This window comes from Eucyclogobius newberryi, unplaced genomic scaffold (assembly GCF_026437365.1).
Source record: "Eucyclogobius newberryi isolate DKJ021-1_F unplaced genomic scaffold, fEucNew1.0.hap1 SCAF_12, whole genome shotgun sequence".
Taxonomy (NCBI): Eukaryota; Metazoa; Chordata; class Actinopteri; order Gobiiformes; family Gobiidae; genus Eucyclogobius; species Eucyclogobius newberryi.
The window spans coordinates 34,486,122-34,503,507 of NW_027315746.1; the positions used below are offsets into that span (position 1 = coordinate 34,486,122).

At 44.9% G+C, this 17,386-nt stretch overlaps 1 protein-coding gene across 1 annotated transcript; it reads left to right on the forward strand.

Moving 5' to 3' along the window:
* The first annotated feature begins 3,440 nt into the window (after positions 1–3,440).
* Positions 3,441–16,092, forward strand: cyp7a1 (cytochrome P450, family 7, subfamily A, polypeptide 1). The gene is made up of 8 exons (XM_072441937.1): positions 3,441–3,557; positions 5,294–5,534; positions 6,913–7,122; positions 7,974–8,168; positions 8,248–8,447; positions 13,295–13,425; positions 14,203–14,381; positions 15,604–16,092. Exons 1-8 carry the CDS (start codon positions 3,475–3,477, stop codon positions 15,907–15,909), a joined length of 1,545 nt encoding a protein of 514 aa, XP_072298038.1. The 5' UTR covers positions 3,441–3,474; the 3' UTR covers positions 15,910–16,092.
* The last annotated feature ends 1,294 nt before the right edge of the window (positions 16,093–17,386 follow it).

The window sequence follows — 17,386 nt, forward strand, 5'->3', positions numbered from 1 at the left end:
GTTGGGACAGGGCCAATAGTCAGCATTTTGGATGGAATGTCTGTTTTTGAGCTGACAAATGCACAAACCAACACGTCATACCAACTTGACAAGGTAGTGCACACTGTCAGAGTGTCCTTGGGCAAAACACTTCACCCGATTAGCCTCCATGCATGTAGCCGGGCCTGTTCCAACCCGCTGAACTTGGCTGGGCTGACAGAAAAGGCAGGTGGGCAGTTAGAAAAGTCAATACACGATCTTGTTTTACACAGAAAGTATCTTTTGCTGCTCAGCGGCAGGTGCTGCTCAGCGGCAGGGCAGGGCAGTGTGCTCTGTTGACTGTGTTTTGATGCGTGTCTTGTGTTTATATGACAGAGCTGCTACAGTAATTATTATAATTTAGGCTTACACTTTCTGTTTGGCCAGTCATAGATAATGAAAGAAAACTCAATGTATTAAGTTCCGATCACAGGTGTTATATGGATATTAATGGATGATTCGATGTGGGCCTGATTGTTTTAAACATCATTCCAGGCACTGGTCATGTCTAAGCACAATGTTGTTGTGAAATGCATGAAGTGGTTAGTGGTCATTTTGTATATTTGCGATATAAAGGAGTTAGCGCTGCGCGTGGCAGACAGGGACGGACCCGCTTCACATGCTGCCCCGGGACCGCGCGCACAGGGACGGACCCGCTTCACATGCTGCCCCGGGACCGCGCGCACAGGGACGGACCCGCTTCACATGCTGCCCCGGGACCGCGCGCACAGGGACGGACCCGCTTCACATGCTGCCCCGGGACCGCGCGCAGGGACGGACCCGCTTCACATGCTGCCCCGGGACCGCGCGCACAGGGACGGACCCGCTTCACATGCTGCCCCGGGACCGCGCGCACAGGGACGGACCCGCTTCACATGCTGCCCCGGGACCGCGCGCACAGGGACGGACCCGCTTCACATGCTGCCCCGGGACCGCGCGCACAGGGACGGACCCGCTTCACATGCTGCCCCGGGACCGCGCGCACAGGGACGGACCCGCTTCACATGCTGCCCCGGGACCGCGCGCACAGGGACGTACCCGCTTCACATGCTGCCCCGGGACCGCGCGCACAGGGACGGACCCGCTTCACATGCTGCCCCGGGACCGCGCGCACAGGGACGGACCCGCTTCACATGCTGCCCCGGGAACGCGCGCAGGGACGGACCCGCTTCACATGCTGCCCCGGGACCGCGCGCACAGGGACGGACCCGCTTCACATGCTGCCCCGGGACCGCGCGCACAGGGACGGACCCGCTTCACATGCTGCCCCGGGACCGCGCGCACAGGGACGGACCCGCTTCACATGCTGCCCCGGGACCGCGCGCACAGGGACGGACCCGCTTCACATGCTGCCCCGGGACCGCGCGCAGGGACGGACCCGCTTCACATGCTGCCCCGGGACCGCGCGCACAGGGACGGACCCGCTTCACATGCTGCCCCGGGACCGCGCGCACAGGGACGGACCCGCTTCACATGCTGCCCCGGGACCGCGCGCACAGGGACGGACCCGCTTCACATGCTGCCCCGGGACCGCGCGCAGGGACGGACCCGCTTCACATGCTGCCCCGGGAACGCGCGCACAGGGACGGACCCGCTTCACATGCTGCCCCGGGAACGCGCGCAGGGACGGACCCGCTTCACATGCTGCCCCGGGACCGCGCGCACAGGGACGGACCCGCTTCACATGCTGCCCCGGGACCGCGCGCAGGGACGGACCCGCTTCACATGCTGCCCCGGGACCGCGCGCACAGGGACGGACCCGCTTCACATGCTGCCCCGGGACCGCGCGCACAGGGACGGACCCGCTTCACATGCTGCCCCGGGAACGCGCGCAGGGACGGACCCGCTTCACATGCTGCCCCGGGACCGCGCGCACAGGGACGGACCCGCTTCACATGCTGCCCCGGGACCGCGCGCACAGGGACGGACCCGCTTCACATGCTGCCCCGGGACCGCGCGCACAGGGACGGACCCGCTTCACATGCTGCCCCGGGACCGCGCGCACAGGGACGGACCCGCTTCACATGCTGCCCCGGGACCGCGCGCACAGGGACGGACCCGCTTCACATGCTGCCCCGGGACCGCGCGCACAGGGACGGACCCGCTTCACATGCTGCCCCGGGACCGCGCGCACAGGGACGGACCCGCTTCACATGCTGCCCCGGGACCGCGCGCACAGGGACGGACCCGCTTCACATGCTGCCCCGGGACCGCGCGCACAGGGACGGACCCGCTTCACATGCTGCCCCGGGAACGCGCGCAGGGACGGACCCGCTTCACATGCTGCCCCGGGACCGCGCGCACAGGGACGGACCCGCTTCACATGCTGCCCCGGGACCGCGCGCACAGGGACGGACCCGCTTCACATGCTGCCCCGGGACCGCGCGCACAGGGACGGACCCGCTTCACATGCTGCACCGGGAAAGCGCGCAGGGACGGACCCGCTTCACATGCTGCCCCGGGACCGCGCGCACAGGGACGGACCCGCTTCACATGCTGCCCCGGGACCGCGCGCACAGGGACGGACCCGCTTCACATGCTGCCCCGGGACCGCGCGCACAGGGACGGACCCGCTTCACATGCTGCCCCGGGAACGCGCGCAGGGACGGACCCGCTTCACATGCTGCCCCGGGACCGCGCGCACAGGGACGGACCCGCTTCACATGCTGCCCCGGGACCTCGCACAGGGACGGATCCGCTTCACATGCTGCCCCGGGACCGCGCGCACAGGGACGGACCCGCTTCACATGCTGCCCCGGGACCGCGCGCCCGGGGCAGACAGGAGGCCCCTCCCCTCAGGCAGGAGGCCACTCCCCTCAGGCAGGAGGCCACTCCCCTCAGACAGGAGGCCCCTCCCCTCAGGCAGGAGGCCACTCCCCTCAGGCAGGAGGCCACTCCCCTCAGACAGGAGGCCCCTCCCCTCAGGCAGGAGGCCACTCCCCTCAGACAGGAGGCCACTCCCCTCAGACAGGAGGCCCCTCCCCTCAGGCAGGAGGCCACTCCCCTCAGACAGGAGGCCACTCCCCTCAGACAGGAGGCCACTCCCCTCAGGCAGGAGGCCACTCCCCTCAGACAGGAGGCCACTCCCCTCAGACAGGAGGCCCCTCCCCTCAGGCAGGAGGCCCCTCCCCTCAGGCAGGAGGCCCCTCCCCTCAGGCAGGAGGCCACGGTTCATGACATTCATTACTCATTAGCAAATATGCGCAAAATGTGTTTTTTTTTTTTTCATTTTGGATTGACAAAGCGTTACTCTGACCCTTCATGCAGTTTGTCGTGTTGCTCAACGGCAGCAAGTGGAATTGTTGGTGCGTTCAGGGGGCGGGGTTTAGGGAGTGTACTTAAATGTCCACAGTCTGTGCATATCGCTCATTGACAACAGTGACTCGTGGTGAAGCTGCTGCTCTTAAAGACACAAGCCGGTTTGTTCCATCCCGTTCTGCACTATTCCTGTGGATCATGTTCCTCAGCATCGCTCTCATTTGGGCTGTGGTGGTGGGCCTCTGCTGCTTGCTCTGGCTCGCTGTGGGCATACGACACAGGTAGGAAGTTTTAATTGTAGAAGGAATTTAAATGAAGAAAAATGGTTTAGTGAAGTTTAATTATGTAGGTATTATGTTATAAGTAATTCCATATTTTATGCACGTAGTTTTGATCATGCTTTCTATTGTCGGTGTCGTCCCTCATTCATCCAGGAGTGTTCCATTGTAGAAAAAGGTTCAGTTGTATCATCTGGAAACTGAGTCCAGATGATACAACTGAACCTTTTTCTGCATGCTTTCTATTCTATCATTTGTTGTGATGAAATAATTCATGTTTTGCTAAAGAATAAAACATATGAATAGCCTTTGTTATATGTGCTGCACTGAAACAATCAAATGATGTTGACTGATTACTTTTTTTTATATTCCTTCTTTGCATTTAGAATCAGAATACATTTTATTGCCAACCAGGAACCACTAGGAACCTGCTCCAGCGATAGTTGAAAGTCTCATGAGTATGAGAAGGCATAAAAAAAAGGTGCCAAATAAATTCAAGATTAGAGAGTTGCAAATTCAGTGTGTCTGTGTATCTGCTCCATCCTCAAATCTGACCTGCTGAACAACAAGATGCACGAATAAGAAACATTTTGTTCAACTAGAGGGTTAGAAGCTGGTATATATGTTGTAGAACGAATATACCGGTATCATTTGGTTTCAATTTGCATATATACCAAATGACCTTCAGCGTTGTGCCAAAGGCGTTGCATGCACTCGATACACTGACATTATTGTCCATTGTCTGGTCACACTCACAAGACATTCCAGCTCCAGATTTTGACACACGCTCCTTCTGTCAAACGTTAAAAATAGACTTTTGCAAAACCTGTACACGCTGCTCTTTAGCTATAAGCACAGGTTTGTTTGAGGACAACTGAAATGTATGTATTTCTATCTATGATTCATGCGACATGCCTCAAAATACATGACAGGAGCTGTAGAAAAACATTACGCCTTTAACTTGTATTGTTCTCATTGTAGTGACTTCATTTGGTTAACTTAAATGAATTTAACTAGGATAATATTTGCATCATGTACACAACAAGACAAAAACTAGCACGTCATCACTTGTATTACTTAAGTAAAAGGACTGGAGCAGAAACCATGAATATGCGAAGACTAATCCCTAAAACCGTATGAAAAGTGCGCTCTACTTGAGTACTCAGTCCAGTTGATAAATGTAGTGGAGTAGAAAGTACAAATACCTACTGTCAGTACTTTTACTCTTGTACTTTGTAACTTTCCACCTTTGCTTCTAGTAGCAGAAGCACTGGTCGTAGTCATTGCAGTAATAATTGTGTTTGTTCTTTTGAAGGTTAAATTGACAACAGGAAGTTTGTTCAGTTCAAGACCCTTAAGCTGTATTTCCCAATCCAGTCCAAATGTTTGTTTGTTCTTTGCATACAATAATGTCGTCCCTATTTTCAGTTTAAAAAAATGTATGCTGACTTTATCTTTTGAGGGCAAACTGTACAATCCAATAATCCTGTGTTCCAGTCACAACACTGTGTGCACATTTCTTTTTATGTGGCCTTCTTTTTCTGCCTATATCTCTACCCCTCCTCCCTCTTTCTCTCATATATGTCCTCTTTCTCTCCTCACTCTCCTCTCCTCTGCCATCCCTTCTCTCTGCTTTTCTTCTTCCCTCTCCACCCCTTCTCCTCCCTCTCCTGTCTTTCTCTCTGTCTCCCACGTCTCCCCCCTCTCTCATCGTCTCCCTCTCTTTCGTCCCTCTCCAGACAGCCCGGGGAGCCTGTGGTAGAGAACGGCCTGATCCCGTACCTGGGTTGTGCGCTGCAGTTTGGGGCCAACCCTCTGGCGTTCCTCCGGAGCCGCCAGAAGAAGTACGGACACATCTTCACCTGCAAGATCGCCGGACAGTACATCCACTTCCTGTGTGATCCCTTCTCCTACCACTCGGTCATCAGGCAGGGCCGCCATCTTGACTGGAGGAAGTTCCACTTTGCCACATCTGTCAAGGTAAAAGCCAGAGGAAGGTCAGAGGTTTGAAGGGTGAATATTGTCTAGAAAGAACATTCATAATAAAATGTCTTGCTTCTAAAGGGACATATTCACCTGTAAGACCGCTGGACATCCACTTCCACACCGTTTACTGTGGATGGATGTGTTGTGTCCCTATTTGTGCTGGCGCTCTGTCTGCAGATGAAATTGATGACAGACAAATAGATTTTGATTTGATTGACATATTATGATAATATCAAATGTTCTCTCTTTTGACCATGTTATACGTTTGTCTCTCATCAAAACATGTCTGGAGTTGTATTTAGCTTTGGCTTGTTTGATGAGTGTTGTTTTCTGAGCCTCTCTAAAACACTCGCTTTCACAGATTTGTAACGTCAAAGTTCGAGATCTCCTTTTTTCATTACATCTGCGTGGTTACATTAGCGTGTCATGTTTTTTATGATATAGCACTCGCACCCATGAGGTTAAAAGGGCGCGTAACCATATTCTCCAGTACCTATGTTCCCCCTCTTCTATGAACGGAGGAACTCCGGTACCTCATATTTAAACAGGGCGCCCGGTGCGTTCAGTCCATGTTGTTGAGTGTAGGCCAGATGATGGGATAGACTCCACATAATACGGTCCACATCCCCACTAGTTGTGCATAAATATATGGTTTTGCAGCATTAAATATAGCAGCATATCCAGCCACAGTGCAGGTAATATAGGTAATATAGGTACCGGGGACCACGGGTCTGACCCCCTCAAAAACATACAAAACTGAATCTGAACTCAGCCCAAAAACTCCTCTTTCTGGTCACTATTTAACTTGGTTCTGTTGTAATCTATGACCTTTGAGACCATTCAATTGTCACTTATTCTATGTGTGATACTAATCAGATCATTTGTTCTCAGATGTGACTGATGGTTTAAGGATGTTTGAGACAAAGCACCTAAAATGCAACACTTGTGGGCCTTGAAGCCTAAAACCTCCTGAGGTCATGATTGTGATGATGATTTCTTTTCATGCAGTTTACTCCCAGCTGTGATTGTGAAAGCACAGATATTAAAGTGTTTTAGCATAAATTCAGGTTTTTATGGTTTTGTACATCACTGCTTATTCAGAGACAACATCAAGAATTCCGTTTATTCCCATCAATTTCCATTTATTCTCACACATTTCTGATCATTCACATGGACATTTTTCAACTTTCATAATTCCAGAAATGTTACAACCTCCATAGTGACCCAGACATGTATGGGATATTTCAAACTTGCTATCATAGACTGTAAATTTTTTTTTTTTAAAAGTTGGCTAATGTTTCTCTATTGCACATACTTAATAACATACAGTATTCAAAACATGTTCAGATAAGTTCCTTTTTTCTTCTCCCAGGCATTTGGACACGACAGCTTTGACCCTCGCCACGGCCACACCACTGAGAACTTGCACCAGACCTTCCTGAAAACACTGCAGGGAGAAGCTCTGCCCACCCTCATCCAGTCCATGATGGGCCACCTCCAGGACGTCATGCTGCGCTCGGACACACTGCACCCCAGCACACACAGCTGGGAGGTGGACGGCATCTTCACCTTCTGCTATAAGGTCAGGCCACCAAGTCTGGGAATCCCTGGTCTGTAAATCTGGTTGTTATGTTTTTAGTTATAGTTCTGAGGTTTTCTTGGAACAGTGTTTATGTATTTAGTCCTGGTTTCAGTCTTGAATAGTCCATATAACAGTCTGTACCTGTTTTTGTGTCCATATTAGTCTCAGTCCAGGTTGATCCTAGTTCAGACCTGCTTTAGCCCTATTCCAGGAGTAGACCTGGGTTAGTCCAGTTTGTGGAGAGTCAATGAATACAGTTTTATTTTGTCATCATGCGCCTCTTTACGACCCTCCATGGAGACATGTTTGAGAGTTCAGCCTTGGCTCTGGGTTCCTAGGATGCCCCACATGCAAAATGAAAGGCCTGATAGGACTCATTCTTTACCCATTGTTGAACAAATAAAGCTTATGTTATCTCAAATAAAGGTGATTTGGCTTTTGCCCCCGTGACAGGCCCCTGACCACAGCTCCGACCTGCCAGAACAAAGAAGTCCCCAGTTGATGCACAAGGCCAGATTCTCTGCACTCCTGTTCGGCCCGTAGGCCAACACAATTATGAGATATGTCCCCGACCCAAAGGCGCAGAGATGCAACCCTCTTGTTCACGGGGGTGAACTCCAACATGTGGTGGCTGAGCTGTGGGGTCAGCCTACACCAGCTCTCCGCCTCCCCCCACAGGCACCGCCATAAAAGTGGAGTGTCAAACCCGTCTCGAGGAGATGGGTCCCAGTTTGTTACAACCCCTTTAAACAAGACCAATAAAGTCAAACAGTATAGGCTCTGGTAATGAGTGTATCCTGGTTGCAAAGTACACTCTATCAAGTTGGACGTCTTTTCTGGCCCCTCCACAGGTGATGTTTGAGTCTGGATACCTGACACTCTTTGGCAAGGAGCTTGGGGAAGACAAGTGCCAGGCACGACTGGCAGCTCAGAAAGCCCTGGTCCTCAACGCGCTGGAAAACTTTAAGGAGTTTGACAAGATCTTCCCTGCTCTCGTGGCCGGTTTACCCATCCACGTGTTCAAGAGCGCCCACAGTGCCCGAGAGGTGGGTCCAGATGCCTTCACAATCCCATCATCACACGTTCTGTTCACTACACTTATCTGTCCCTTGTGTCCTTCTGCAGAACCTGGCCAAGACCATGCTTGCAGAGAGGCTGTCCAAACGCGAGAACATGTCTGACCTCATCTCCATGCGCATGCTGCTGAACGACTCCCTGTCCACATTTAACGACATCAGCAAAGCGCGCACCCACGTAGCTCTGCTGTGGGCGTCCCAGGCTAACACGCTGCCTGCTACCTTCTGGAGCCTCTTCTACATGATCAGGTACAAAGACAGTACATGCAGAACCACCTATAGCTTTGCTTGGAATGTTTCATTGTAGCGATGAGTTTCCCGCTCTATTGTAACTGTAAGATTTTGAGGGGAAATGCAAAAATCACATAGTAAACAATGATAAATATACAAGTAAATGGTACGGAAAATTAGAGCTCAGTGAAATTTAATGTTTTATTTCATTTTTTTCATTTGCATTGCTGCAGTTGGAGCTCTGACTGGAAAAAATTCAACATAGACAAATGAAGGGGGGGAAAATTACAATATGACCCCGCCCTAAACCCCACATGAAGTTGGCCATATTGGATCAAACCTGAGAATTAAAACGTCCCAACATCAAATGTGCAAAATCCATGTGCAATTAAAGATTATCACTTACATTTTAAATAGAACATCACACGTGGCCATGGTGAATTTTCCACAAAATAACACTTTTTGGAAGATTTTTTAGAAATCTGTCTCTTACAAACATTGTCGGATTTTAACGGACCCAATAAAGCACGCCTGCTAAATTGTGAGCTGGACGTAATTATATGCTACTTAAGGTTCTATCTTTTAACATGTCTTTCTGGCACCATCTTCAAATCTAATTTTTCAATATTCAGAAAATGAAATCTGTTTGATGTGGGATTTGAAAATATTTACAGAGAAAGTGTTTATAGTGGGAAACAACCTCGCAAAGTCACATCATTCTAACGTTTATGATTTAAGAGTAAAAGAAATGGGAAAAACAGACAGACAGACAGACAGTTTTAAAGCCTTAACATGCGTGAAAAGTTTCAAGATGCTACGTTACAAAACGACTCTTGTGCAGGTCCCGGGTAATAAAGGTAATATAGGTAATAAAGGTAATAAAGGTAATATAGGTAATAAAGGTAATATAGGTAATAAAGGTAATAAAGGTAATATAGGTAATAAAGGTAATAAAGGTAATAAAGGTAATAAAGGTAATATAGGTAATAAAGGTAATATAGGTAATAAAGGTAATAAAGGTAATATAGGTAATAAAGGTAATATAGGTAATAAAGGTAATATAGGTAATATAGGTAATGTAGGTAATAAAGGTAATATAGGTAATAAAGGTAATAAAGGTAATATAGGTAATATAGGTAATGTAGGTAATAAAGGTAATATAGGTAATAAAGGTAATAAAGGTAATATAGGTAATATAGGTAATGTAGGTAATAAAGGTAATATAGGTAATAAAGGTAATAAAGGTAATATAGGTAATATAGGTAATGTAGGTAATAAAGGTAATATAGGTAATAAAGGTAATAAAGGTAATATAGGTAATAAAGATAATATAGGTAATATAGGTAATGTAGGTAATAAAGGTAATATAGGTAATATAGGTAATATAGGTAATAAAGGTAATATAGGTAATAAAGGTAATAAAGGTAATATAGGTAATAAAGATAATATAGGTAATATAGGTAATGTAGGTAATAAAGGTAATATAGGTAATAAAGGTAATAAAGGTAATATAGGTAATATAGGTAATAAAGGTAATAAAGGTAATATAGGTAATATAGGTAATATAGGTAATATAGGTAATATAGGTAATAAAGGTAATAAAGGTAATATAGGTAATATAGGTAATATAGGTAATAAAGGTAATATAGGTAATATAGGTAATATAGGTAATAAAGGTAATAAAGGTAATAAAGGTAATATAGGTAATATAGGTAATATAGGTAATAAAGGTAATAAAGGTAATATAGGTAATATAGGTAATATAGGTAATAAAGGTAATATAGGTAATATAGGTAATATAGGTAATATAGGTAATATAGGTAATAAAGGTAATATAGGTAATATAGGTAATATAGGTAATAAAGGTAATAAAGGTAATAAAGGTAATAAAGGTAATATAGGTAATATAGGTAATAAAGGTAATAAAGGTAATAAAGGTAATATAGGTAATAAAGGTAATATAGGTAATATAGGTAATAAAGGTAATATAGGTAATATAGGTAATAAAGGTAATGTAGGTAATAAAGGTAATGGGAAAAACAGACAGTTTCAAAGCCTTGACATGCGTGAAAAGTTTCAAGATGCTACGTCACAAAACGGCTTTTGCAAATCAAAATACATTACACCAATGGACGGAGCTTAGCCAATTTTTTCATTTTTGATGAATGAAATTTGACAGGTGCATAAAGCAGCTCTAGATAGTAAATTATATTATGGCCCCGCCCTAAACCACACAGGGTGTGGACCATTTTGACAAACTTGACATGCCCAAAATCTTTGCCCCATATTTGAACAAACTTGTTCTAGAGTTTTTCTCTGACGGTCTCCAAACTGAGGCTGCAGCTTCATCAATGAATGTGGGGTCAAAGTGTTGAAATCATTTGCATAAGTCTCAGTGTGTGGTCATAACAAGCTTGTAAAGCAACTATTTTGAAAACACAAATGCGATGCGATGATTATGACGCGTCCTTGTGAGAAGGCCCCGCCCACAGATCTGCAGATACTGATTTAAACACCTCTCATTTATAAATGGATTGATTCGTTTGTGATTTTGGCCATTGCAAAAATAAATGTAATTGAAAACAAAATATTATAAATCTTTTGAATGTGAAGAGCATTCTAGGCAAACCAATAACATCTCCATAGAAACAGGCAGGTGATGGACCCCCCAGGAAAGTTACCTAATGCACCTTTAAATAAAACTTGTAGGGGAACAAAGGAGCAAAGGTAAATTAAATGACCATGATTTTCTCTATTTTCATTTTTATTAAATCATCCACTGATTAAAATGAAGGTACACTTTATTATCCCTGAGGGGAAATGTGTCGTCTGCATTTGACCCACACGTCCATGTCGCTCGGGGACTCGTCTCTTTGTGCTGAGCTTGGTCAGGACCACAGAGGGTTTTGCCTGTTGCGTGAAGAGTGCGTTCTTCCTAAATGGACTTACAGCAGAATAGAGTCAGTGGGTGGGTGCTTTTATCAAGGAATTAAATCTAAATTAAAATAAAAGGCATCATCGCATTTGGAGTTGTGCGTGTCTTTAAAAGTAGAGTATGAATTATGCTTTTCCTTTTATATGTTATATTTCTATTTCATTCAAAACAAACAGGACAAATCCAGAGAGATCAAAATAGGTCAAATAAAGAAGAGAAGATTAAGGTCCAAAAGAAAAGTCCCATTAAGTCTTATGTCGGTCAAATGTTTTCATTTTCAAATTGAGTCCAAATGTGATTCTTTCCATCTTCCGTGTATCAGTCACAATGTCGGTCCTTTTTGCTGCCACAAGTATTTTCCTGTGAATAATGAGCACTTGACATCGTGTCAAAAACGATATACATCTTTCCAACAGAAATCTTTCCAGATATTTGACTTTGTGGTCCTGTGTCAATACTCGCAGAGCGCATTACTCACGCCACTGAAGAGTGTGTTTGCACAAGAGAAGAATGAGGAATGACAGTTAGCAGCACAAACCCACTGCTAAAACCTGTCGGGCCAGGGAAACATGAAATGAGTAATACAACCTGGCAACCCAAAATGAGACATTCGTATTGGAATATTTGGCTCATGGGCTTTATTGTACATGACACTGTGGCCTGAAATGTGGGAGAAGAGCAGGGAAGACATGAAGCATGAAAAACAGTTGGATCAAATTGTAACAACATATATGTTTAAATATATGTTAAAGATGAAAAAACAAGACACTCCTTGGCCTTTCAAGTCAGTTTATTGCATCATGGCTATTGGTTAAAAATACACACAAACGTGTTTCGCGCTTGCGTGGCCGTGCTCAGAGTGCAAACAGGTGCAAACAGGTGCTGACAGGTGCCGACAGGTGCGTGAGCCTCCTTCCATAGGGAGGGGCCTGCGACAACACCGAAACACACCAAACAGTATGTTTATCCACGCATGTGACTTACTGGAAAATACTGAAATATGAATCAGGGCTAAAGAAAAGGATCAAAACAATGATCTTATTTAGGCCTGAAATTCAGTCGTTTTTAAGTTTGCGATCCACAATGTGTGACGCTGGAGCAGGTGAGAGAGTCTCAGATTCAAGAATCACAAGCTTCACTTTGTTCATGATCGTGTCAACAGCCAATTGGAATTAAGGGATCCTTTTTACATATTTAACATATCGTTGGCTGTGATCTTCCAAGGTGTGGCATATGTGCCGCTGCTGAGACCACTCGTCCACCGGGCAGCACCATACTGCTTTCTGATTGGATAATCAGCTTGAACATGTACACATTAAACTGCACGTGAAAGGAAACACGCCAGTCCAGGATTTGAACCCAAGACCCTCTACACAATATACTAAACATTACAATATCACATCAAAAGTATCACTCTTTTTGGTCACTTAAAGCACATTTACAATACTTTTTGGTTACAAACTAAATTTCCTTCTGAATGTTTTCTACATTTAAAAAAAGTCATAGTCCAGCGTTTGCTTCCACGTGTCTGAGCTGCTCTTATCATGTCGTGTGCACTTATGTCACACTTACCTCAGCAGACAGGGAGCTCCACCACAAGCAACACTCTGTAACACTCTATTATGTTTTGTACACATTGTGGTTTTAGGTTTCAGTTTTTACTTATTCAACCTTCTTCTGCAACAATAGAACCAGTGGTGATTGTAGTATTATGGCAGTTATGTTAGTTCTACTTGTTATTTTATGTTAGTTCTACTCTGTCAGTGAATCAAACAGATCTGAAAATCCCACCCTGCCTTGTGTGACCAACAGGCAGTGAGGGATTCTGGGGGATCGCTCTCATGTTTTCTTTTCTTTTTTTTTTCATAATACATATTATAATTGTATTTATTATTTATGTTGAATCAGATCATTGTCCTTGTTCCTCCAGGAGCCCTGATGCCTTGAAAGCCGCTCAGGAGGAGGTAAAGAGAGTTCTGGATGTAGCCGGTTTGACCCCTGACCCCAACAACCCCGCCCTCAACCTGACTCGCGACCAGCTGGACCACATGCCAGTCCTGGGTACACACACTTTTCATCTTTGTACCTTTATACACTTTTATATCTATATTTATTCATACACTTGTCATGCTTTGTGGACTAAGCTTTTGTTTTGAGCTGTCAATATCGATGGCACATTTTATTTATTATTCTTACAGTGTATTTAAATAGTGCTTTTTCCTCACTCTGAAACCCATGGATACAAAATGCAGTATCAATACCACAATAAACTGTTACTGTGATGAAGGGTCTAGTCCTGGTCTTGTCCCATAGTCGTTCTAGTCTTGTGTGACCGGATCGTTCCTGCGTTGTGGATTAATTGAGTGGCCACGAGACACGGTTTTATCCGTTTATTCTGGTAAACTGGTAAACAGAAACACAAAAATAAAGTCAAACGTGCCACGAGGCAACTCCAGCCCAAACTAAAAGGGATATAACACAATTAAATCAACACACTACATACAAAACATGAAGGACGACCCGAGGGATGACTGACCTCTTCCCTGCACGGAGAGAACAGAAGGGAAGAGGAAGTCACGTCCATCACATTTATAGGAGAAATATAAGGGAACACACGAAGAAGAAGGGGGCTGGAGGACACCGACAGCACAATAAAACAAACACCAGGCATGTTGAACATAATATTAAACAAAAATAATATAAGATTTTGTGTGATTATACATGAACTGGTTACACTTGATTAGATGTAATTAGTCATATAATAGTCTTGATTCTGCAGCTTCATTTGATCGAATGGAACATCTTGTAAATCTTAACTAAAGTATCATGGCTCCACAGACAGCATCATGAAAGAAGCCATGCGTTTGTCCAGCGCTTCCCTCAACATCCGCGTGGCTAAGGAGGACTTCCTGCTTCACCTTGACAACCAGGAGGCCTACCGTATAAGGAAGGATGATGTCATCGCCCTGTACCCGCCCATGCTGCACTACGACCCCGAGATCTTCGAAGACCCCTATGTAAGGCCAATTACAATGTTGTTGTTTTTTATTGAAATGAACAAAAGTAGACAAAACGGAAGTGGGACGTGTATATTCAGTATATTCCAGTGCAAGTAAAGGTAATTCAATTAAACATGGAAAACAGAATTAGGTCATTTAAAACTCTTTGCCACATGTACAACTCACTCATTCATTATTATCTTTGTAAGAACTTATCACAACTTTGGGAACCAAAATATACCGTCATATTCATATGCAAATACTGTCGTACTCACATACAATAATGTCACATTCATCTGCATATAACTGATGTAAATAGAGTGTTTATTTTACCATTATTATTAGTATTATTTATTTTTCCCCTCCATTTCTTATTAAGAAATGAGAGGTTTTGTCTATAAGAGGTTTTGTTTATAAGAGTTTTATTTATAAGAGTTTTTGTTGATAAGAGTTCTTCTATTAAGAGTGTTTTTTTTAAACTTCCTATAAGTGATCTGTCCTTTTCCTCTGTATCTACTGCGTTGCAACAATGAAATTTCCCCATGTGTGGACAATAAAGGAATATCTTATCTTATCTTATCTTAAAAGCGAGTTTTGCTGTCACGGTAAAGCTAACAAATATTAGCATGCTAACTGTGCACTTCCTTCTTTGCAGAGAATAAAATGCTCTGTAATTAGATGCAATGAGCACACAGCAGTCTCATTTTGAGCCTGCATTATGGTTCAGGATCATGCTAACTTTGTTTCTATTGCTAATATTTTCTGCTGAGGCTCTGGTTAGTGCAGTGTCTTAGTTAATACTTCCTCATACTAAGTTACTGTAATTCAATTAGAAATGTAAGTTACTGAGTTATATCTACTCAGTTACTTGAGACACAAACAATGTTTGGGGAGAGAGACCTTCTTGACATGACTTCTGCTTTCAGCCGTGTTGTGCAGATGTGCAGTCTTATTGTTGGCGCTAGGCCATTTGAGATCGTTTAAACAAGTGATTGATTTTGTCTTAAATCTCATTAATACACAACATAAAAACAGACACTAGATCAATTCATGCAATATTACATTGTATAATTTATTTTATTATTGTGTAACTTTTAAAAAAGTAATCAGTAATGTGTAACTGATTACTTTTTCAAACTAGCTTCCACAACATTTTTGACAGTTTGATCGTGACCTTTAAAAGACGTTGTTCCTTCCATAATAACACCATCATCTAATATGTTCATGTCCTCTCTTGCAGGAGTACAAGTTTGACCGCTTCCTGGACGAGAGCGGGCAGGAGAAGACCGTGTTCTTCCGTAACGGCCGGCGGCTCAGGTACTTCTACATGCCGTTCGGCTCGGGCGTCACCAAATGCCCCGGCCGCTTTTTTGCGGCGTACGAAATCAAACTGTTCCTCACACTGGTGCTGTCCTACTTCCATATGGAGCTCCTGGACCCGGCCATCAAAGCCCCGCCTCTGGACCAATCCCGCGCCGGCCTGGGCATCCTCCAGCCCACTTACGACGTGGACTTCAGATACAAGCTAAGGGCCCCCACGCACTAGAGAGGTCATGAGATGGACACTAGAGAGGGCGCTAAAGAGTGGATACTACACACTAAAAAGAAAATGAAATGTTTATTTAGTTTTATTTGTTTGTCTGGTAGTTTTGACTGTAGTTTACTTTAATGGAAAGTGCTGTACCTGATTTTGACCGTCTTCCAACCGTCTTTACCGGTTTCATTTTAAACTCTTCCTCACTTACCTAAAGCATTCTTAGCGTCTGTTGGTGTGCTCGTTTATGAAAGAAAAAGCATGAATCAGCAAGTTAAAATCAATCAGATGTTGAATCCCTGCCATGTACAAGAATAATACAGATATCAGAGCGCTTAGCAAATCTGTCCCTGTGCAAATGTGACCGGCGACTTACGCGGGCGCCAAAATCCCTGCTCTGCGTGATATTTATAACATTCAGACATTAGGCGGAATATGACAGTTGACGCCTCCTTCCAGTCGTCCTCCATGAGCTCTTTGGCCCGTCTCTGGCCTTGAAGTCTGCAGCTCGGGGAAGGTGCAAAGAACGTCTCAAAAGGAGCCGTGAGTGTCTCAAATGGGACAATAGACTATGTGTTGTGCGCATAAGGAGTTAACCCAAGTGTAACACAGTCTAAAATGAATATAGTTGGTTATACAATATAGTAATGGTTAACATATTTAGATTCCCCTTCACATCTGAATCCAACCATGAGGGTCGAGTGCATTAACAATCACAATCCACGTGCAGCTTAAACAGTTCAAATAAAGCCAGTGATCTTACCGCTGACGTTCGCTCCTGTTTCTTGCATCTTTAAACTACTTTTGCCGGCTTCAATTTGAGCCTCGGGGAGGAAGCGTGCGTCACCAATTAGGGTCCGGGTGCGCGCTCACGCTTAACGGCTCCGCCCCAAACACCGCCGCGATCAGCCCAGCGCAACCGTGAGTTTACAAGAGCTTTTCACACATTTCAGAGCAAGTGAGTTCGCTGTCATGCTGAAGCTAACAACAACTAGCATGCTAACAGTACATGCACTGCTTTTCAGGGAATAAAACACTCTATAATTAGATACAGGCAGTGCACTGTGGTCTCATTTTGACCCTAAGAGCTGCTTTTACAATAGATCTGAGCTGGAGCAAAACTGACTTGACTTTCTCACGTGAAAAATAACACATCAGGTACAGTTGCTTTAAGTTAGCAGTGGAAATGCAATTATTATGGCCCAATACAAATACTGTGTTTGATTCTGTCCTGTTTAGCTTCAGGGACTGATGAGATCGGGCTTAAGCAGTTTTAGTCGCCATAGCAACCAAAATAACAGTTAAGATAAGTCAATTCAATTATTAATCGTTAAATGTTTGTATTTTTTTTTTAAATAATACGCTAAATGTTCCTTGGCTCCCAGACTATGCTTGGCAAAAGCCCAAACGATGGCTCTAATTCAGGATTCAGAATTTTGGACTCTTTTCAAAGTATTTTTGATTGGTTTCAGTACATTTTTTAGCTTCA